Here is a 23,314-nt window from a genome sequence, read left to right as displayed (position 1 = left end):
TGCTCCGAAAAGCTCATTTGAAAGCACTTGCCCAAAGACACAAGGGACCAAAGAGGACCAACTTGCTCCCACTAGGACCGATTCAGTCAAGCTTTGCTTTTCTTTAATTCAGTTTAGTGAAGGATCTAACCATTCAATTTTTCAGACACAGTTGGAATCCTTTTGGCCAAGGTTAGTCGCAAAAACGCGCGCTGGTAGCCATGATGCTATTGTTTACTTTTGTATTCGAATGCACATGTTTAAGTTGATCTTGCCTTAAATTTTTGAAAAAGTTTGCTCGATTGGAAAGCAAATCATAGTTACCAAAGAATCATGAACGGCATCCTAACATTAGCGGAAAATGCGCGTCATTTACTGGGTTATTTGGAAAGTCATCAATTTTGGAGTCGGTCGATCGTTTCATTGTACTTGAACAAATCGTCACTTGCATGTTTCGTTGAGATTTCGCATTTTAATTTACTTTGCAGATCACTGTGTCTTTCCTCTTTTTGTCTTCTTTCAGCATTTTTTGTTAAGAATAACTTAAAAAGCCTTCGACCAAGCTTGAAAAAACAAAAATGCTAAGTTCACACCAATTTTTTTTTCAATACACCCACAAACGTGTCATATCCGAATGCGAAATTTGCATAATATCTTTACTATTTTTATGTAGTCCTTGGTAACGTATTTTTTCAACACTTTTTCGTCTCAAGAGAATAATATGATGATATGAGAAACATTATTTTTTATGTATTAAATCACAAGATGTTCTGCCTCGATAAACAGACCAAACAGTTTCTGAAACCTATAAATGAGACCGTTAAACTCGCTCGTTATATCACGAGCGAGAAGAAAAAAAATAAATAACAGTATATTACCGCAATTGAAATTCTTCTTGAAAATGAAATATTCATTCGTTTGCTCACCGTACAAATAATAGAAAGGCGCCAATTTTTTCTTGAATAAAATCAATTATTTTCCATATACTTAAATTTGCTCACATTTCTCAAAAGTTTCATCTTTTTGATAAATTGTTTGTTTCTTTTCCCTTCTTTTTTCGCATGCACGCGTACGGCACATAAGCTCAGGTGTCGTGACTCCTGCGATATCATATGAAGCGCACAAGCTCATATATTTTCGAAGTGATTATCACCTACTCGATGTACGCCACTCTCGTTGTCATCGATCAGCAAATCAGACCTCCTGCTTCGTTTGAAATGTTAAATCTCTCACTTGGATTATTTCAACAAACTCAATCTTGTCAATGGAGTTTACGCTCTCTCCTCCGCAGAAGCTCCCACTAGGTATTCCTATAAAAATAGATATAATCGAGAAAATAGACCCCGCGCTCTCTTTTTCTTTCTTCCCAGCCTCCCAACAACAGGCCTCTGCGGAGGAGAGAGGTACTTTTTTGCTGAAAGGCTTTTTTCTGCTCGACGATGTGTGTATGGAAACAAATTAAGCGTATATTTTAGTTTCCATAGAACTAAAAGATTTCACAGTAAGGTCCGCTTGTAACGAAAAAATTTGGGATGTTCGTGATTAGGGACGTTTTGGTTGATGCCAACAAATTAATACTTAACTTCGTTTGTGAACATTAATGAAAGAAAAGTTAATTCAATCCGTTTTTCTCTCATTTTTGAATACCGTAAATTCCCCGTCTATCTTCACCAACCTCGTCCCCAGGGCTTTTGCCTAAGATAATGGAGTTCTTGATCTCCATTGGAAAAGCCCTGGGTACAAGGTTAAAACATCATGATACCTGGAAAGACCAAGGGGTAAACTACTATGTCACGTGGCCTTGCTATCCATTCGTCTATGCGTTACTTATTGGATAAAGCACCTGCCCTCCTGGCCGTCGGTATTATGGATTTGAATCCAAAAAGTTTATCACATTTTTCTTTCAGTCTTCCATATTATACTAGCGTGCTCTTTCGTGAAGCATTTCATTACAAGGAACATTCATTCACCATCTTTCTTCATTTATATCGCCTTTAATTTTCACTGATTATTCTCGATTCTCCCGGCGCTTAGTTTAAATGATTAATGTTTACTTTTAATAACATCTCTTTTTCCAGTTTTAATTGAAACAAAATCATGGATACCTTTGGCAAAGAAGCTCTTGAAACCCATAACAAGTTCCGTGCAGCCCATCAAGCGCCCGCTCTCACGTGGTCAAGCGCCCTTGCTCGTGACGCGGAGGCCTGGGCCAAACAAATAGCACGAGAAGGTCGCCTTCGCCACGACGATACGAGCGACGGGGAAAACGTGTTCATGGTTTTTGGACGGGAAATTGACGGAAGTGATGCCGTGAACAGTTGGTACAGCGAGGTGAAGAATTATGACTTCAGTAAGTCTGGCTACCAGACCAACACAGGCCACTTCACTCAAGTTGTTTGGAAAGGCAGTAGGGAACTGGGAATAGGCAAGGCCAAGAGTGTTGACGGGAAGGTGTTTGTGGTGGGTCGTTATAGACCGGCAGGAAATAATATGCGGGCGTTTGGAGAAAATGTCTTCCCTTCAAAGGTGCGTATTCTAACAAGTCACTAGCCTGCAAAGCAGGCTTTATTTTGGAGCGCGATCTATGATTTGTTTTCGGGAATGACGTTGTCTCGTCATCTTGGACGTTAATACTACCAGAGAGTTGGGACGAGTCAAAAACTTATTTTAAAGGAGAGGTTGGTGGGTTTTAAAAGGCCCCTCGTCCCTATTCCTTTGCTTTTCAAGATGGGGCCGCGATCAATGTACCTCCCAGTTTCCGTTAAAAAACGCCTGCTCTGCAGGCTAACAAGTCACTGCTTATCTCTGTATCTTGATGGTTTAAAACTATTTTTGTGATAATTCTAACACCCTTTGACATAGACATTTAACTGTTACCGCGCTTATATTTCTAGTAAACTGCTTCAAGCCTTTTAACCCACCGCTTTGACAAGGTTAAAAAAAGAATTAAAATTATTTTTTCTTGCAGGATGGACCTGTGAAAATACCTGAAAAGGAGACAAAGAAGACTACACCTGTTCAGTGGAAGCATGAGGCAAAACGACCGCAAGGAAGTGGAGACGGAGCATCGTCTCAGAGAAAAGAGGAAACGGTAATAATTTTAACACAACTGCAATCTAACTCTATTTAGTGCATTGCTTCAAAGAGTATTTATCAACGTAAATTCTCTAAGAAATAAGACAACAAAAATAAGGCTCGACGCAATGACGCTTAAAAATTATTATCATTATCATTATTTATTATTGTTATTTTCATGTCTCACCCCTATAAGTGGCCTTGTTTCCCCAAAGCATCTAGAAGATAACCTGCGATCAGGCGTTTTTTTTTTTTTTTTCAAGGGCGCACATAAAGGGATAATAGGGAGAGGGCATGATCTCAGGCTATCTAGAAGATAAATCCTATAGCCTTAGGTGTCCAAGGTCCTTCTTACGATCTTGGCTGTGCCGCCCAACAAACGAGCTTTCTGAAGCAATGCGATCAGGATTCTAGGTGTTCCCAACTTACTGATCTCCATTGAGGTGTTTACTCACATGCCAGTCCCAAGAGCCCCAATTTCAATAGGGATAACAGATACACTTCTGCAGTTCCAGATCTTTCAGTCGCACCTCCACACCTTTAAGTCCTGGTGGTCGATCTTCTCCCGGTTTTTTTCTGCTACGCGTGTAGCAAAAGGCAACTGAGCTACATCCACAATCAAGTCTATTGTGGTCTTAATGGTGATCTGTCTGAATTCTGAAATCCCACGATAACTTCACTTGGTCATTTTCTATCACTGCCTCTGGAGATCTAGAGTAGTCATATACCAAGTTCCGTTGCATTGCAGCCAAATTTTTTGCAAAGGTTCCACTGGACAACTCGAGCAACCTCATCGTGTCTCCAGTTCTTATAATAGTTTTGAGCTGCTATTATTATTATTATTTTTATTTTTATTTTTATTATTATTTTTATTATTTTCTTTATTATTTCCAGTAACATAATGTTCGTACATTGGGCTGTCGAAAAATTGATGGAAAATTTAAAGGCCGGGAGATCGCCGGGGATTATAGTAATGATAATAATAAGCATTTTGTCAGTTGTCTGCATCCCTCCGTAAGTTATGAATTTATGAACATTAGGTGGAATAAGTAAAGACATGATAGGGTGGCTGTTTTTGTTTTGCTTTTTTTTTCGTCTTAAATGAAAGGTTGTGACGTATCCAGATGGCACTAAGAAGACCGTGGTATCTACAGTAACGGTAACTCTTAAGGGAAATGGTACGTAACGTCAATTGATGACATTGCTTCTTAACTTGATTCAGATTTGTCCTGAGGTGCTGTGAAGAACACGTGCTCTGTGTATAACTTCATCGGGTTTTGCGTAGGACTTAAGGATCTGCAGGGGCGGTTCCAGAAAATTCAGAAAGGGGTGGCCGGGACACTTGCCCACTTGCCAGCAATTTTATAGATACTTTTCATTCTGAGAATTCTTTAAAAATAACACAAAATCTCAAAGAAAAAGGGTGGCCGCGCCCCCCTCGGCCCACCCCTAAGCCGCACCTTGATCTTTAAGTGACGAGTTCGAGACTTGTGCCATGACATTTTTCAATAAAAGGATAAACATTTCTGCCTCTCTTCACCCACAATTGTAGCTAAATGCGCATGCTCTTGAAAAAAGTACTGCTGTCAATAACAACTCTTGATTTCATGTTCTGAGTGTACTCAACGTAAGTTTTGCTTTTTATTCTTTCTGATTTCTGATACATTGCAGATCAAAAGGGCTTCTCTAAAGAAACTGTCACAACTAAAACTGTCCATGGTAAGTACACTGCAGTCTTCAAGTAACGTTCGTTGTTAAAACATTCCGTAATTGCATTGAAACCTCTATTAAGCGGACGTTTGGGAAGGTCCCCAAGGTGTCCGCTTAGAGAGGTTTCACTGTATAAGAAACCAGGTCGTCGGTTGGAAACGACAAATTAATATGATGAAATTATTTGCTTATTGCAGAAACAAGCGAACGCAGTAATTTTTCAAGAGACATGAGAAAGGCCCTTCCTCAAGGTGGGTGCGCGTTTATTACCTCTCAAAGGGCCCTTTTTTTGTAACTCCCGCTCTTCCACCTAAGGTTGGGTGGGGACGGTTGGGTGAAAACAGTAGCGTCGGATTCTCCGAGCACAATGTTCTAATGTTTTGGAATTTCATTCATTTTGCTGGAAGGAAGGTTATATTTGCCTGGCGGCGGATAACAGAAATACATACCGTCCGAATTATTTGCATTTCTTATCATGGATTTTAGCTGCATTGACTAACACGAGAAGCATTTTTCTAGTTCCCTTAACATTACACCCACTTATAGCAGCCGTTTTATCTCCTAGCAACGGTAAATGTTTGTTTTGCTTCCCTTTTTATTTCATATAAAAAAGATCTTCCCAAAATTGCAAACACCGCAATAGAAGGATAAGCTGAGGAGTTACATAGGTGAACAGAATCATAATTATGTGATTAAGTCTCATATTGATCAATGCCTAATGACGATCTATGCAGCTTTAAACCCGTCTGGTTATTAATGAATTATTTGTACATGTTCTGTAGAGTCCTTAGGGTCCAGGGCAGGCGACCGGGATACCAAGCCGTCTTCAACAGCAGGAGGAGGTGAAACACTCTTGTTTCATGTGGCTGTTTTAACACACATAATAACAGTAGATAATAACAGAACTCAATTGAAAGTAATGACAGATAATCCAGCTAGTCATTGAACGTTGTCAAACGTAATGCTGGTTTGCACATGACGTCACGGAGGCCATGTTGGTGGTCAAGCTAAGAACAAAAGCGTTTCTCTCCTCTGGCGGAACAAAACTCCATTTTTATGCAGATTCTTGGAGAGGAAATTTTATCGTATGGACCACCAAAATGGCTGCCTTGACGAGTGGCTGCATAACCAAGAATATGCTGCCTGAGACAATCATATTAACCTACCATACTAACTTTCTAATTCTGTTTAAATAGACTGGGTAACGCAATCATTTAAATCATGACTATTCTTTTCAAGGAGCTCCGTACGTGCCCAGCTCTACGTCTAAAAAAGCGTTTGCAAGAATATCTTGCCTGAGACTATCATACTGAACTCAAAACATTTATGGTCTTTATCGTCACTTCTGAAAGAGACACGTCTTTCTCGCTTATGCAATTCCATTTTAAGATTTTTACGAGGCACAGGTGCCACGTGCATTGTGCATGCAGTGTAGTGATGAAACACCCTCTCGACTTATCTTTTTTGAATCTAGCAGCAAATTTAACTACTGACGTAGTGTTAATACGGAAAGACATCCATTTCTTGATAATCATGTGATAATAAGAAGATCAACAACTTGCCAAGGAGCATTATTATTCGGAAAATAATATTTATTATTTTTAAGTTAATGTCAAGTGCTTGTGATATACCACTTAAAATTTTTAAGAACGAATATAGTAAGTTCCGTTGACCTGTATATTTAATTTCTTGTTTCTTATTTAAGAGACCACGTTTAAATTAATAAAAAAAATAAGAGGACCCTTTACCATACTAACTTTCTAATTCTGTTTAAATAAACTGGGTAACGCAATCATTTAAATCATGACTATTCTTTTCAAGGAGCTCCGCACGTGCCCAGCTCTACGTCTAAAAAAGCGTTTGCAAAACAGGCCCTAGATGCGCACAACAAATACCGTGCCAAGCATCAAGTGCCACCTTTAAAATGGTCGGAAGAAATCGCAAAAGATGCGCAGGCCTGGGCTGAGAAGTTAGCTCGTGAACGAAGACTACAGCATGCGTCCCAAAGCGAACGCAAAGGAACTGGTGAAAACATCGCAATGTTTTCTGGTAAATTTGAAACAGCTGGCGAAGAAGCCACCAATATGTGGTATTCTGAGGTGAAGGATTATCGGTTCAATAAGCCTGGTTTCCAAGGCAACACTGGGCATTTCACGCAAGTGGTTTGGAAAGAAAGCCAGGAGCTAGGAATGGGTAAGGCCCAGACTACTGACGGCCGCCTGACATTTGTCGTAGGGAGGTATAAGCCTGCAGGAAATTTGCTGAATCATTTTCAAGAAAACGTGTTTAAGGGTTGAGAAGTAATTGATTTGATTTAAATACTGGTTTAAATGTCACTTGCTTTTAAATGTTTCTCAAACATTAACTTTATCATGCATAGTTTTAATTCTATAACTATGGTAAAGAGGATACAAAAATGCAAATATTAAGAAAAACTATTAGTTATAAAGTATAAGTTTGGAAAGTTATAAAGTATAAGTTTTGAAATTAATTAATTAATTAATTAATTAATATATTACTTTAAATACCAGGTTATAAAAAGTTTTAAATGTCTCGTTAGAAGAAACCTGTCAATTCAATTCCCATTCATTTATACTGACATGAAGCATACATGGTTATAAACCGGCTGCGGGAACCCTGATCGAAATTTACACTTTTTCTATAGATTTTTTTAGATTTATATTAGTTCTCAAGGAATAAGAAATAAAGTATCTAACAAAATAAAACAGATGATCGATAATGAAAGAATAAATAAATAGAGCTGGAAGTATCGGGATCACAATAATTATTTAAGGAGCGTGTCCGATTTTATATAGCGGCATGATAAAACTAGGCGATCTTTTAGAATAATTACATACATTAACATTCAGTCACTTCCAAAGTGACTTAAGTTTTATTATAACATAAAGTTTTAGTGAGAATCGAAAAAAGGAGTAACTATTGGTGATATGAAAACTACTAATTGTTAAAAACAAAGTGTAATTGGTTAGGAGTGTAGTATTAGTTTGTGTATTGCAAGCTAAAACGGTAATAAAATAATCAACGCACCAAACTTAAATCTGTAAATCAAAGATGAAGAAAATGATGAAAATGCCATCTGCAGGTCGCGGCAGTCTTGTCTCCTCAGTGTTTAGCCCAACCCCTCGAACAAATCTCGAACAATAATAGGCCACTTCCGACTGGTTCCAAAAACCCTCGCTTTCAAAATGAGACTAGGTGCACAACTCCTTCTTGTGAAAAAAAGTTTTATTTGCATGAGAATGAAAAATTATTTCCATATCCAAGGCTGAGCACTTAACCTCGTTTTGAAACAGAGGTCCAGGGGAACTCGGAAATGGCCTATTGTAAGTACAGTGTAAGCTCTCCTAACGGACACTCTCGTAAGCGAGCTTAAGGGGAAAGCTCTACTCACGGCCACCTTCCCAAAACGCTGTTTTTCTCGACTCCCATACAAACTCTGTATTTTTACATTCTCGTGAGCGGCCAGTTCCAGCTTCGGACACTTTTTTCGCGTCCAGAGGGTGTCGGCTTACGAGAGCTTCCACTGTATTGTGTATCTTGTATATTGTATTTTGGGAGGAGGGGTGGCGCGGTGTGGTGTGAGCACTCGCTTCTCACACCGGCACGGGTTCAAATCCCGTCCCGTCGAAGCGATATATGTAGGTGGCGTTTGTTGCTGGTTCTTTCCCTTGTTTCGAGAGTTTTTTCTTCGGGTACTGTACTGTACAGTAAAGCAATCAGGAATGGTAGATGAAGAACCATTTTGTGGATGTGCTCCGTCTAAGTTATCTATTTATGGTAGTTAACTAGGTTACAGAGTAATGCGATCTAAGGTAACATCCTACTTCTCCTTCGATTGAGCGAGGTCTGGAAGTGCACTTTACGCATTCAACGGCCGCCATACAATGCCTAAAACGTGCTCGCTATAACGAAGCCTCGTTATAGCGAGCACATTTTGCCAGTCCCTTGGTCCTTTGTTGTATCTACGTTCCACTCTACTGTACTGTTCCCATTCCCCTGTTTTTTTTTTCTTTTTTCCGTAAAATCGACCGTCTAGATCGAGCGCTTTGCGTTACGGGCGGCCTAATAACACCCACCAGGAGCCCCCATCTACATTTAATATTAATCCCCAGGCTAGACTTGATACATTTGAAGCAAGATGTCAGAGATGTGGGTGCTCGATCGCGACCGTGACGATCGTAAGGAGGAAAAGCGCGTGACGATCTCATGCATCCACCCATATTACCCATTCGTTTATTGTCTCCTGATACTTGCGTGACAAGCTCACGCTGAACAATGCAACGCAGTCAGAGTGCAACTTAAAATTCAGAGAAGGACTCCAGCAGTTTTAACAGATTTTTGAAGACTGGTGGAATACGGCTTGGCTTGGATAAAAGAATTTGGATTTGTACTCAACAACCTTTGCTTAAGTAAGGTACAAATAGATTAATTTAATTTTCTTTCGCCGCTGATTGACCCCAAAAATCTTTCATTTCGCTAGCCTGTTTTAAAAACAAAAGAGACCTTCAGTTTCATAACTCCGATTAATTTTCATTTCGTTTTGCATGCACTGAATCAATGAGAGAATTGAATAAATTTATAATCTAGCATTATGGAATTAGATTTTTTGGAAAAAAATTGTTAATGGTTAACACATTTGAAGACCGCTACACGCCAGCCTTCACACCGTCACCAGGTTAGTTCCGGTTTAAAAAGACACCCTGTTCCAGACTCTAAATAGTGGAATTATATTCCTTGCTGAAGACTCAACATGTTCAGTGGCCAAATATTAAGAGATTGTCCCCGGGCCCCGGGGATTTTCGTCATACATGTATTTTCCCAAATAATTATAACTGCGTGTTCGTCCGTGGTGTGCGTGTTAAGCTTGAACCACGTTCCAGTGAACGATAGCGATGAGAGCTAGTAGGTTACTGCATTCAAAGGCTTTATGCGATAAACATTAACATGGAAGGCCTTGGTTTGAACTCACTTTAGACGTTTTCTAAATTATGCCAGTCATAAACGTCTGCTTTGTCATGATCGGCGAATAATATGCCGTTTGGTACACTGTTCGGGATTTGACCTTTAGTTATAGAGAACGCACGTGAGAACGTGACTTGGATCAGGACTACTTCCAAGCACCACCCATGAACTCTAACTTTGAAAATCAAGTAAGGTTGAAAGGTAATGTATGCTCGGTTGCTAGTTAGATCAGTTCTAAGTCTTGCTCTTTACTCAGGCAGGTGTCCAGACGATGGAGGAGGGGGAGGGGGGGGGGGGGCAGTTGTATCCCGGGAGGGCTTATAACCGGACTAGAAAAAAAAAAAACGTTTCAAGACAATGGACATGGCGGTGCTAATCAAAACACGTTTTGAATTTACTGGTTTTTTAATTGCTTCAAAATGTCATACAAAATCGAATTCATTCCTAGAGGGAATCTTATATTCGGGAGGGCTTACCCCCGGATATTAAACAAAAAAAGCAAGGCTGATTCAGTACAGTTGGGATATATAAATACATTTTATCAATATGTCGAAAGGCACCCGGGGGGGGGGGGGGAATACTCCCTTACAAGAGGCTAATAGGGATGTGCCGCTGGATGGGGTCACATTTTCACGATTGGAGTGACTATAATGGGGTTGCATTTTCAATGCATTTACTAAAATGGGGTTGCAAATTTTCGGATTTTTGGGGTAAGCAGGGATTCCTGAAAATGGGAGGATTCTCGGTTAAAAAATCAGACAGTTGTTGTTTATTAAATTTAACAATAAGCTCGCATTGACCGCATTATATTCCGCCGCTTGAAACCACATTGATAAGGTCAGGATGCATAAATAGAAAGTGACCAAGTTGGGATCTCGAAAATGACATTTTCCAAAAAGTGACTAAGATGGGGTCTATAATTGGCCAAAAAAAGACTATAATGGGGTAGGGGCTCTGAGAGGCCAGCGGCACATACCCAGCAAACATTAACCCAAGTACCCTCCCCCTCACCCCCCCCCCCCCCCCCCCACAGGAAGGCACGGCCGCGACTGTAAATCAGCCTTGCTTCTTTTGTTTTATATTTTCACTTATTGCTGATCAGATCCTTTATTAGGATCCGGTCCTTCTTTTTCGTAAGCTGGTCCTTGCTTCAAAAATTAAATTTACACCCGGATGTTTACAGGTATAGCAGATGCGCCTACAATTAACCGGGGGGTGGCACTTGTAAGTGTGGTGGGGGCGGGCTTATAAGTGGAAGTTTACGGTTAAAGTCACACCATAAGATTTCGACTGTGGACGCAAAAGTTAAAACAACATAGTACACATATTACATGACTGTCTTGACTCTGGAAGCTTTAAAAAGCCTTTTTAACCTGTGGAGAGCATCTTTTAGGCATTGATGTACTCTGCCCCCACCCCCTCCCATCACCTCTAAGTATTGTCTCAGAAGTGATGCGCTTAATAGAATGAGAGCTTCGGATTGATGTCGACATTCCCTGTCATATGAATTGCCTGATTGCATGATTTCAGTCCATGACATTGGTTCTTTATTTTTAAAAAATATTGTAAGGTTAAAAACAACATTTTAAATTAGTATCCATGGGAACAAGATAATGCCAAACGTCAATAGCCAGCCTATTGATCCTTATTAAATTGACATAACGTCTCAAGTATTTTTAACCCTTGAAGTCTTTTCGAGTGACCAACATCAATTTTCTCCTAAGAACATCAATGTATCATAATGAGAAACGGTTAAGAGAATGTTGTTATTTACTTGTCGATGTTTGGAGTCGGTCCAGTTGGTGTGATATCTCGTGGTTTTTCAGTACCGACTTAATAAAGTGTAGCCGTAAATGTAAAATTCATGAAATTTCTTAAAGGGAAAATGCTTTTATATATTTTTTTTTTCAAGTTCTCTCAACTAGTTCTCTAAGAAAATGTTTGGAGATCAGTTTGGAGAATTTGTATGTGGATTTTAGAGCATAAAGGTTCATCAAAAAAGCGCTGTCCTTAGTCCTTAGCATGGCGGGCAACAATGAATTTAAGCATCTGATGGCAGTGTCAGACTTGTATCTTAATTCTTCCTAACCGTTTCCCATATATTTTACTATCGAGAATATCATAAATTTCCTTGCATGGCCTGGGCCTTTCTGAACCCTCTCAAGGCCCTTATTATGCTAATATTGGACAAGACAGAAAACAAACATTGTTAATATCTTGACAACTAAGTATAAATATAACGAAGAGTCGATAGCTTTCACTGATAAGCGTCCGGAGTGGCTTGGTTAAGTCGTAACGAAAGTCTTATCGAAGTGTCTACAAAACTTGGTATCGTAGGAGGTCAGCTTGATGCCTTTGTGTTGCTTTGTATACTGATACCTGTGCCTCGCTCGAGCTGTTTTCTAACGTAATTGTCGGTATTGCATTGTTTAATTTTAATTTTCTCCTGGCGATGAATTCCTTTCAAAGAAAGAACAAAGCCCGACACAGGTGCTGATCGCGTCACATTCATGCTGTTCTGTTGTCAATTTTGTTATATACTTGACGATATTTGCACTCCCAAAAATCAAAGTTATCCCAGCGAAAGCGGGCTAAAGAAGACAGAAGAATCGACGCTCTCCTAAAGGTAAACATAATATCACCAATATCACTAGGCCTAGTCGAATTGCAGTTAATTATGCATTTATGTTTTTGAATGCCAATGCTCTAAAGTACTATTACCTTTAGTTAATAGCAAGGGGTGAAGAACAAAGGTGCTTAATAGTTGCTAGTAATTTCATCTAAATGAAACAACTGAAGGCAATTTTTAATTAAGATCATGAACAGTTTCCTCTTGTCGCTGCGGCCGACTTTCATTTCTGAATTTTCAGTTTTGGTATTTTGCTTACTTTTCTAGAAAGTTGCAGATTATTCACTGACAAGATTAGGGTGTAGTCTTTCGGTTACCCTGCAGAAGTGCTTATCAAAATCGTCATTTATCTACCAGCATTCATGTGCTTTCATTGATGACCTATCTTATCAAAAACAGCCCAGCTCAGCCCAGTAGAAACGTCTGTAATCTTTAAAGCATATCATGTATTTTATAATGACATATTTTTTCAGTCACCCTTGAACTTCGGCATTAATTAACAACACGCGGATTATTTTGTTAATTGCTAGTGCTTTTATGTCCGTCGCCGTCAAAACATGAACAAATAGTTGTATTCAATTTCCTGCGGTTTCTTTTTTACAATAATAAAAATGAGTTTACTGAAAAAATATTGTTTAAATTTTTGAACCACTCCAAAATTACACAAAGTCAGTACTTGATTAATTATGCCAGCTCACACTTCAATATGGCTACTACAAAGTTTACAAAGGGAACAAGTTACAGATAATCTCTTTTAGGAACTACGCTTTTTTATAACACCAGTTGTTTTTGTTTTATCAAGGTCGCATATTCTTGGAAATTTTCTCTTTTAATTCAACTAAATGATTTATTCTTCTGTTTGCAAGCCGCAACATAATAAATTGGGTGCCTGAAGCAACCTGCAGATTATTTTCTTCCGTTTTGTTTAAAAGGTCAGTGATTAAAATAAAACCAATCAGCATTGCATGATTACTTACGTCATTCTGCGACCTATTTAACCTTGTAAACAATCCTTGACATCACTCATCGAACGAAAGTCGCGTTGTTGTTTTAATTTGCCTCCCCTTTGCACATCATTTGACGATTTATTTAATATTTATTCATTTATCGATTGATTGCATGATTGATTTTTACTATAATGAGGCCATGGTAGGGTAAAATTCCGACAAGCGACATAACCTCGTTTCCAGGTGACATGGCCTTTTAAACAGCGACGTAAGACATATATGAAATGGCCGTGGGAATGTCAAAAAATGATAAATAAACAGATTAAAAAATAACATTCAGGGAAGAATAAATATGTTGTACGGTTAAAAAAAAAAGTCAAAGAAGATGTACATACAAAATCAGTTAATGCATGGAACAAAAATAAACAGAAAGTGCTGTGCGGCCGATTTGAAAGAATCCTTGCAATTTTGATCTATAGCTAAGATGGAAGGGGGTAAAGCCGCGTTCCATTCTTAGCTTTCTTTCATACATTCTTCTTTTAACTCAGAATTTAAAGTATTCACTTTAATGAAGCTGATTAAAAGTACTCTCTTCACTTGCGACAATCAAGGACCATTAAGCTTTGGTCAGTCAGTAGATCACTTGAATGGGAATACGAATAAAATGTTTTGAAGAAAGAAGATTGTATTAAAACTGAAAAAATCGTGGTGTTTATACTGACGGTTTTTCTAAGATTATTAACTTCATTCGAGGCCATTTTCAGACGAGAAACTGTGATGTCAAATAATCGTGAATGTTTTGAAGCATATCTTTTCTTTCGTCAATTTAAAGCAGATGAAACATGCCTGACAAATTTGGCAAGGAAGCTCTTGAAGCACACAACAGATATAGATCTCTACACCAGGCCCCGCAACTAAAGTGGTCAAGATCGTTGGAAAAGGACGCAGAGAGCTGGGCCAAACAACTGGCCAAGGATGGCCGTCTGAGACAAGGGGACACTAGCGATGGGGAAAGCATATATGCTGTGACAGGAAAGAGCGAAGTCAATGGTGGTGAGGTCGTGGATCGCTGGTATGCAGAAGTCGACAAGTAAGACGATACTTTTAATAGTTTGAAAGTTATAATGTACTAACAAATTTAGGTTTACTTTACCAGTTGCAGCTTGCGATAGTTGCTTTCTTGTCCAACGTTTCGCTTCCACCCCTTCCTTATGGGCGTCATGAGGCGATTGTGACGGCTAGTTTCGGCCTAGTTGTGCCGGATTGTTAGGAGCAATGAGGCTGTTAGTGATTGGTGCAATTACTTTCGATTTGTGAATTTGGCTAAGACTTTGTCTTGCCAAGGTTAATTAGGTCCTTTTCTCTTCTAATACGTTCAGCAAATTTCACCAACAACACTTGTTTCTAAGCAAAATTATTCTCGCAATTGTGCTGTCACGGTTTTCGTGCATGGCTTTTCTCACTTTCAATTCTATTACAATTGTAGTCAAAGTGAAATTTGCTTATCTAACGTAAACATGGGTAAGGGCTAAGGGGTCTTGTCTGTTCTCTAATTCATACCGAAGAAAGTTCGATTCAGTCACGTGCCGTATCGTAGCCCTAATGATGATGGTAATGTCGAAAAGTGACACCAATATAATGACTCACAACTGATTTTCTTTTTAACAAACAGCTATGATTTTAGAAATCCAGGATTTAAAAGCGGGACAGGTCACTTTACACAGATCGTTTGGCAAGAAACAAAGGAGCTGGGAATGGCAAAAGTTAAAAGTTCTGATGGGAAAATCATTGTTGTGGCAAGATATCGCCCACCGGGAAACGTCATCGATCATTTTCAAGAAAACGTTAACCCCAAGGTAAACAGAGGCTTGTCTTTCCGTTCTGATCCTTTCTATTGGCAGTGTAGAGACATTGTCAAAAGATCAACGACAGCTATCTTGGGAAGGAGTTCCTGCTGCTTAGTTCGTCAATGAAATTCATTATCAGTGAATTTAATTCACAGTGTCACCATTTCAAGAAGTTGAAATCAGCATTACAGTCGCTATGGGGGCTGCAAGTACCACTATGCCGTGCTTTTACCTGATTAATCCTTCTTTCAAAATTACTAGTCATTAGGTTTGTCTTTATTATAATCGATGTTTAAAAGCGTGATTTTAATCAATCCGCATTTTGGATCCTAAAGTAAGACGGCGCGATAGATGAATAAAAAAAAAAAGTAAAATATCTGATTGCCTGACTAAGTAAGCAACGACCCAGAGAGCATAGCTCGTTTCGGAAAAAGAACTTAACTGTAAACGCAATTCACTCTCACTGTTACACTAGTTTTAAGTCTATTTAATTCATCCTTCTTTTTTCATAAGCTCGGGGCTTCCAAAAGTTACAGTGCTGTGGAGAGGAGTACGAGAGACGATACCCGATTTGGGCCAAAAAGAGACGTATTCAACCGAGATGATGATAGAAGGCCATCTCCGTATCGAAACGAAGCTGAGCCTCGGAGAAACTTCTTTAGCCGAGATGACGACAGGAGATCGTCCCCCAATCGAAACGAAACTGAAACTCGAAGAGAGTTCTTTCGTCGAGATGATGGTGGAAGGCCATCACGTCAGGAAACAACTGAAACAGTAAGCATATTTGATATACAGCTCTATGAACAGTGAAAACGAGGAAAAGGAAGATAATATTTTTCCTTCCGGACTATAGCGTCAAGCCTTGCAAAGAAGGATAGTAAACTTAATTAGGATCTTTATTGGAAAAATCCTTTGAATCTCAATATCTCAGTTTCATTGTGTCCGTCCCATGAAACATTGAGATTCGAGGGAAATAGGTGGTTTTCACGTTTTGCAATAGGGAATGAAACGTTTTCGACAAAAAAGCATTGAATAATAATGAAAAAATGCAAATGAAGACTTGTAACGGGTACCAACTCCCTCAGTCTTGCTTGCTTGCTTGCTTGCTTGCACGCGAGCCAGCCATGCTAACTGAGGGAGTTTGCTGGTAAGGGTTAGTGGGTAGTAATTCTTTTTGAAGGGTTACAATTTCAATTATGTTCTTTATTATAAAATGATGTTAAATTAGTTTAGTTTGTTAAAAGCCTTTAAGAAAATTTCTATTGGTAAAACTGGCTTAAGCAACTAATTGATTAACCGTCTCCTCTAATTTGTGCACATTGTACTTAATTACGACCATGACTTTAATTTAGGTGACTTATGACCGTGACGGTGGCAAGAGAACGGTGACAAGAACTATTATAACATCAGGCGATGGAGGAGGAAGAGGTATGTAGCAACATCAAGATATATGTGGTCCAGTGCCAAGTATGTACACTACTCTGATTACCCTATAGAACGTTATGACATGAAGTCAGGCGTCCGCCATATTGGTGTCTTGAGACAAAGAAATGGCGGCCTGTTAGTGTCCCAAACGAATTCCGTGGGACTTGAATCCTTCTTAGGTAAAATTCTTTAGAATGAACTTGTATAGCTGCTGACCGCGTGAGTGAAAAGGCTCTATTGACTTGCAATGGACCGTTTCCGAGTTGCCTCAAGTCTCTGTTTTAAATCGAGGCTAAGTGCGAAGCCATTGATTTTCTCAACAAGGGTTTTGCACTTAGCCTAGGGAGAGTTTATGCAACTAGGATATAGCCTATTCAACAAAAACAACATTACTAGAATTTTATTTCCATTTCACTCATGTTAGTACTAGTATATAATTTTTTTTTTTTTGCTTAATAGATTTCAATATTCAGCATATGCTCGACTTCATGAGAGTAAATAATGTTTGTCTTACAGATCCATTTCAGAGTTTTTCAAGAGACATAAGAAGCTCATTCGATGATGGCAAGTATTCGTCTACTCATAAAATCCTTACTCTAGTTATGTTAATGGCGTGCAAAAGTCACGTTAAAATAGATTAACTTCGTGCTTCTATTGGATGATCTTGCCAATCGTTTCTTACAGACCCCGTTCGAGACAGAAAAGACAAGTGGGAGAAATGGGGCGATAGGAACGGTAATGCGCTTTATACTATTATATTGATATTATTATTCAAATGTATCGCTCCATGTAAACAACAATATAAAGAATGGAAACGTAATCGAAGTGCGGGACTTGGAACAGTCAGACTTTGAAATGGAAGAAAGGACAAAAAGTTCGCTCATACATTTAGGGGCTGTTGATATTATTCCGGAATGACTTTCATTCCGAAATGAGTTTCGTTCCAGAATGAAGTTTGTACTGCATTCATATGATAAACTCGACTGGCGTTCTCGGTCGGGTGGTTTTCGCGCCAGATCAGTTACGCATGCGCAACTAGCCCTCAGACTACACGATTTGCGATTTTAATCCGGAACGAAGTTCTTTTTCAGTTTACATGATACCAGAAAGAAATTTCGCACCAGAACGAGAATTTCATTAGGAATGAAAACCGGAATGAACTAATTCCGGAATGGCTTGCACGGGAACAAAATTTCCTCTCGGAATAAAAAAAATATAATAGAGAGAAATATATTGAGATGGAATGAGCTCGTTCCGGAATGAAAGTCATTCCGGTATCACGTGAAAAGCCCCTAACTAGTTCTCTGAGATAATTTACCAAAATGTGGATTCGGTTTTCAAGAAAACCATAAATACCCAGCTCCAAGAAACTGTATTTTTGTTGTCCTACTGTAAGTTACGAATGAAGCCGGGGGTCATTAAGGAAGGCGTTTTGTGAAGTAGACAATTTCTCTCGAAAGTAAACCCTCCATAGATTATCTTAACTCTCCATGCGGGAACGTGATTATCCGGCATTTCCAGGACATTGACAGGCATAGCCGAGTAATCTGTGAGTAACCATGATAACAGGAAACCTTTAATGTATAGTCACTGACAACTCACTTGTCACCACAGGAGTATAAGAAATTGCTGAGTTTGATTTGATTTCAGCTCAGCCAACTGCTTACTCGTCTTCATGGAGTAGCCCGAAGCCCAAAGAAACTAAGCCAGGTAACAAATTAAAAAGGTTTTGAGTAAATGTGGGAAGTAATTTTAAGCAATTGCAAATTAACCCAAAAACAAAGTGGTGATTGCCAGTTAAAAGTCGCAATCACCACTGCGACGATCATATCTCAGCCTGATATCTTAATTTAAAAGTGAAGTGTGTCGCAAAGTCGCGCTAATTTTCCTACTCACCCTTTGCGCCGTCCCTACGCATTATGGGTAGCCATGGGCTGGCATTGACTCATCTTCCCTCATATCTGAATTGCTAACATCTAGGCGTTTTTCCATGCTTTCCGTCTGCTGCGTGTTGTTTTGATTGCTGCGTGATGTAATTTGTGCTTTCTTGGCGTCAACTTGAATCCTTTATTGGTCAAAGTAATGCGGTAATTTTTAATTTAAGAGACTTAATTCAAACAGCTTTATCTTGTGCCCTATGTTTTCTTCATATAAGCTACCTCCGGTTACTGACGTTTTTCGACGTTAAACTTAGTTAAACTTTAAACTCTTTACGATATCCACACCACCAAAAAATCCTAACGTACAATATATAGTTTCAGCATAAGTTAAAGCTTACTTTAAGTTCATTTAAACGTTACTCTTTTAGTTAATTAATTTTTGTTCCTTTATTTATTTATTTTTTCATGATAAGTATGGTTCAATTAAACAAGTTTCGTTTTTGAGACAACTAGGACACGATTCCTATAGCGATCATGAAAATGTTGCCACTTAAATCTCCTGTGAAGCCTCCTCCCTCAAATAAGCCCCCCTCTCTTTTAAGCTCCCCCTTCCGTCCCCCTATTATTATTCACTAATAAATGATAGACTGTATTTTAAAATCAATCAAAACTTAATGTGGACTGATCTGGGATGGTTTATTCACCAACTGGAAGCTACTGGAAGTTCGGATTTGTTTTTGACCCTCGGCTGCATGACGTCCAACTTCTTGCATTTGCGATTTTCCACTTTGTATTCTTAGTTCTTTATGGAGAACTGATACCATCATCTTTCTTAAATTAAATGAGCCCGCCTCTTAAATAAGCCCCCCGTTTCTATTAAGCTCCCCCCCCCACAAATAAATAAATTGAAATAAATAAGCCCCCCCAGGGGGGGGGGGGGGGCTAATTAATAGAGGATTTACGATATATATTTGATGTTTGTACATAGTTCTTTATGGAGAACTGATACCATCATCTTTGTTAAATTAAATGAGCCCCCCGTTTCTATTAAGCTCCCCCCCCAAATGTGTTTGAAATAAATAAGCCCCCCAGGGGGGGGGGGAGGGGCTAATTAATAGAGGATTTACGATATATATTTGATGTTTGTACATCATAGGATGCTGGTGTAATCCTAACTTTATTTAGTTTTGAAACTGGGAAAAAATGAATTACATCATTTCTTTTTCTCAGCAGAGAGATTTACACCGTCAAGCTCAGCCACTTCTTCTCCAAAGGGATCATTTTCAAAACAGTCACTTGACACACACAATAAATTCCGCTCGATGCATGGCGTTCCACCTTTAAAATGGGCAGATGACCTAGCGCGAGAAGCCCAAGGGTGGGCTGAGAAACTGGCACGAGCCCGAACGTTGCAGCATTCAAGTAAGAGTGAAAGAAAAGACGCCGGAGAAAATATAGCTATGTTTACAGGGAAGTTTGATTCTGCCGGAGAGCAAGCAACTACTATGTGGTGAGTATCAGGCGCCGCGAGAAGTTTCAATTGGTCGAGTACTGTTGTTTTCCTGGTGGGGCCCAGTAGCGAGGGGTAAGGAGGGTAAAAACGATATCTATCTTTTCAAAAAGCTAAAACGTGTTTTCGCATCATGCAATGGTCCAGTTGTGGTACTTGTTTACTACGCTTTTCAAAAACACGCGAATTCTGCAAAGCCAACTGACGTGTGCGTTTTTCGCTGCCGTCAATCATCTCAGCGGACCTTTTAGGAAACACACAAAAGTTCACTTCAGCGGGTTTAAAAGGTCATGGTTTGTGATTTGTGATTGGTGGATTTCGATCCGTTATGTTTGTTTCTTTGTTTCAGGGTTTGTTGGTTTTGATCCTAATTATGATTGACGGTAGCGAAAAACGCAGTTGTGAAGGCGGCTTTTGTACTTCAGAGTTCGCATGTTTGTGAAAAGCGCAGAAGACTATATTGACATGTAGGCGTGGATCAAAATTGATATTGTAATAACGATTACTATTGAGCGATTTAAGTTGCTTTTTCGTGTTTTATTAGGTACGAAGAGGTCAAAGACTACAATTTTCGGCGTGGTGGTTGGCAGGGAGGGACTGGACATTTTACTCAGGTCGTATGGAAAGGCAGCAAGGAGTTAGGAATGGGTCGAGCAAAAACATCGGATGGAAGTCTCACTTTTGTGGTTGGTCGATATCGACCGGCAGGCAATGTAATAAATTATATGTCGGATAATGTATTCCCCAAAGGAAGTCGCTGAGACTAGAATGGAATCTCAATTTCTAATTACGAAGAATTATTATCAAGTGTATCGGTGTTCTATATAGTTAGCTCAAATCAAAAATTAGTTAATGTACTCTTTTCTGACGAAGTCACTCAGAGTGGTACAGGTATGTACCAGTGCAGTTCAACTGGTCAGCGTTTAAACTTTTGGGAAGGGAGGGCTTGTTTTACCTGTCTGATGCACTTACCGAAAAGAGCATTTTCTTTGCTTCAAGTTGCTTTATGTGCTCTCTATGTCTTAAGCTACGAGCAAAGGGACGCAATAACTCCCAACATTGTTGGCCCGAAAATGTTGGGAGTTGATGGATAGTGTTAGCAGTAGTGTGCAAACGAATACAATAACTCCCAATAATATTGGAACTTGCAGTGCATTATTCCATAATATTGATACATTAAAGTTTTCAAGAGACAGTATTGTGACACATTGATTGATCTCCAAGGATACCATGGGTAATACGCATGCGTGACACCAACAATGTTGAACGAGCTGCACAAACGAATCCAACATTGTTGCAATACGCTTCGGCAATCACGGAACAAAAGAAATGCTGGGAGTTGTTGGCTTAAAAGTTTGACCAGTTTCAAACTTTGCGCAACAACTCCCAACAACACGCATCAACATGTAACGACATGCAACAAACTGACGCAATATGTAATATCTAACAACGTTGGCAGTTGCTGGCCAACAATGTTGCATCTATTTTGCACGAGACTTTTTATGAATTTTATCTAAGCAGGAGTGGGTGGAGAGGAGGTTTTGTGACTGAAGAGCTTTTGAACTCAAAGCAATGGGTAGAGGAATTGTAGTTGAATTATAATATCTATAATGATTGTTATTATATGATATTAATTTGAGGAGGACTCGGAAAAAAAATCCGAGTCCCAGATGGGATTTGAACCCACGACCCTCCGTGATCTAGTCGGATGCTCCAACCACTTGAGCTACTGGAGACTCTATGGTGAGCAAGGGCCAATTTGTGGTTCTCGACTGGAACCGCATCACGCGGCTACACAGCCAAGTAATGATAGGCACACAAGAAGTGAAGAACTCACTAACAGCATCGCGCTGTCACCTTAAAGCATATCAAAGATGCGGCCAACCAACCTCCAAAGTGAGTATATTAAAGATGAAACAACAACAACATGATTGTTATTATGACAGTAATAATTGGTTTTAAGCAAGAGACTATAGAGGGGACAGAGAGGGCATCCCCCATATACACCCTATTCCATAGGTAATTCGTCTCGAGTTATTTTTAACACCACAGATCTCAAGGGGGATTAGACAACAGCCAATCACATAGCGCGAATGTGTTCCGCGTGGATGACCCACGCTGAGAGCCACGCGTCCTTCACGAAATGACGCAGAACAAAATGGGGGAAGACGCGGAGAGCGATTTTGCTATTCCTTTTGTCGACGAAAACGACTACAGCGAGATTTCTGCGAAAGCTGTGTCAGCGAAACCGAAATTGAAAAAGAATCGCCCTAGAGCAGTAGAGCAGGGAAATCCTTAATACACTGAATATTCTCTCAGGATCATTTATAATTTACAGTTTGAAGAGAGCAATTTCTGGTTTGATGTTTATTTTTTCAGTCTTTATAGCGATTATTCCTACCCACTTACTTTGTCAATTGTAGGCGAACCCTCCTAAAGCTGAATTTCAAGGGACCATATTCAAGCTCAGAAAGAGAAATAAAATTTCGTCGTTGCTTATTTACGTCCTCCATAAAACGCGAAATTAGGCATTTTCACGTTGTAGTCGTGCAAAAACAGGAAAGAAATGAACAAAAAAAGTGTGTTGCACGTGCGAAGTTGTTGTTTTGCTAATTAAACCTATTGTCTTTTTGACGTTCTAGTTGTCGTCCGCGTCGTTGGATCTTAAATTCCCTAAATTGTACAAAAGACCGGTTTCAATAGACCGGCGAAATTTCTCATTTTATTAAAGCACTGAGGTTACGACAACTTCGAGTTAAACTAATCTCACGGGTTGTCAAAGAGTCCAGCGATTCTTTTTTCCCAGGTGAGCGCCGACTCATTTCGCTTCAATATTCAGGAATGCTCTCGATCTTTTTACGCTTTCATTGCCTCTCGCCCGACATGTTTTGCACAGCGTTTGGTCATGCGAAACCTCCACGAAACATCCACGCCTCGCGCGAGGTAACTTTATCCCGATTCTAAAAATAACTCGAGACGAATTACCTATGGAATATATAGGGCGTATATGGGGGATGCCCTCTCTGTCCCCTTTATGGTCTCTTGGTTTTAAGGTAATGGGAACAATATTAATCTAGGGTCATAGCATAAGATCATGTTTGAGCCTTAGATTGTTAAAGAAGTAAGCAAAAGAACTATAACTGAGCTATGTAATGGTTGTTTAGAGCATATACAATGGTACTATATAGACTTGAGTATTTAGGACAATATTTATCGGGGCTCATTTTTCTTAGTATTTTACTTTTCCTTTTGATTTAATTTAAGGGGGTCCTTTCTAGTTTTAAAGCATAAAAACTAGATATTAACTATAGGCATACCTCACCATTATC

The 23,314-nt window shown here is 39.3% G+C and overlaps 1 protein-coding gene across 1 annotated transcript; it reads left to right on the top strand.

Annotated features, from left to right (window-relative positions):
* LOC140934718 (uncharacterized) lies at positions 1–21,624 on the top strand. The gene is made up of 17 exons (XM_073384295.1): positions 1–171; positions 2,058–2,505; positions 2,948–3,070; positions 4,163–4,232; positions 4,726–4,773; positions 4,962–5,015; positions 5,547–5,606; positions 6,586–7,058; positions 14,163–14,413; positions 14,996–15,179; positions 15,684–15,944; positions 16,523–16,598; positions 17,112–17,159; positions 17,280–17,330; positions 18,246–18,305; positions 19,706–19,985; positions 20,530–21,624. Exons 2-17 carry the CDS (start codon positions 2,077–2,079, stop codon positions 20,744–20,746), a joined length of 2,685 nt encoding a protein of 894 aa, XP_073240396.1. The 5' UTR covers positions 1–171; positions 2,058–2,076; the 3' UTR covers positions 20,747–21,624.
* Positions 21,625–23,314: the final 1,690 nt, after the last annotated feature.

Source organism: Porites lutea, chromosome 4 (assembly GCF_958299795.1).
Source record: "Porites lutea chromosome 4, jaPorLute2.1, whole genome shotgun sequence".
Classification (NCBI taxonomy): domain Eukaryota; kingdom Metazoa; phylum Cnidaria; class Anthozoa; order Scleractinia; family Poritidae; genus Porites; species Porites lutea.
Note: the sequence above shows the minus strand (reverse complement) of the source record. Positions and strands in the feature narration are given on the sequence as shown.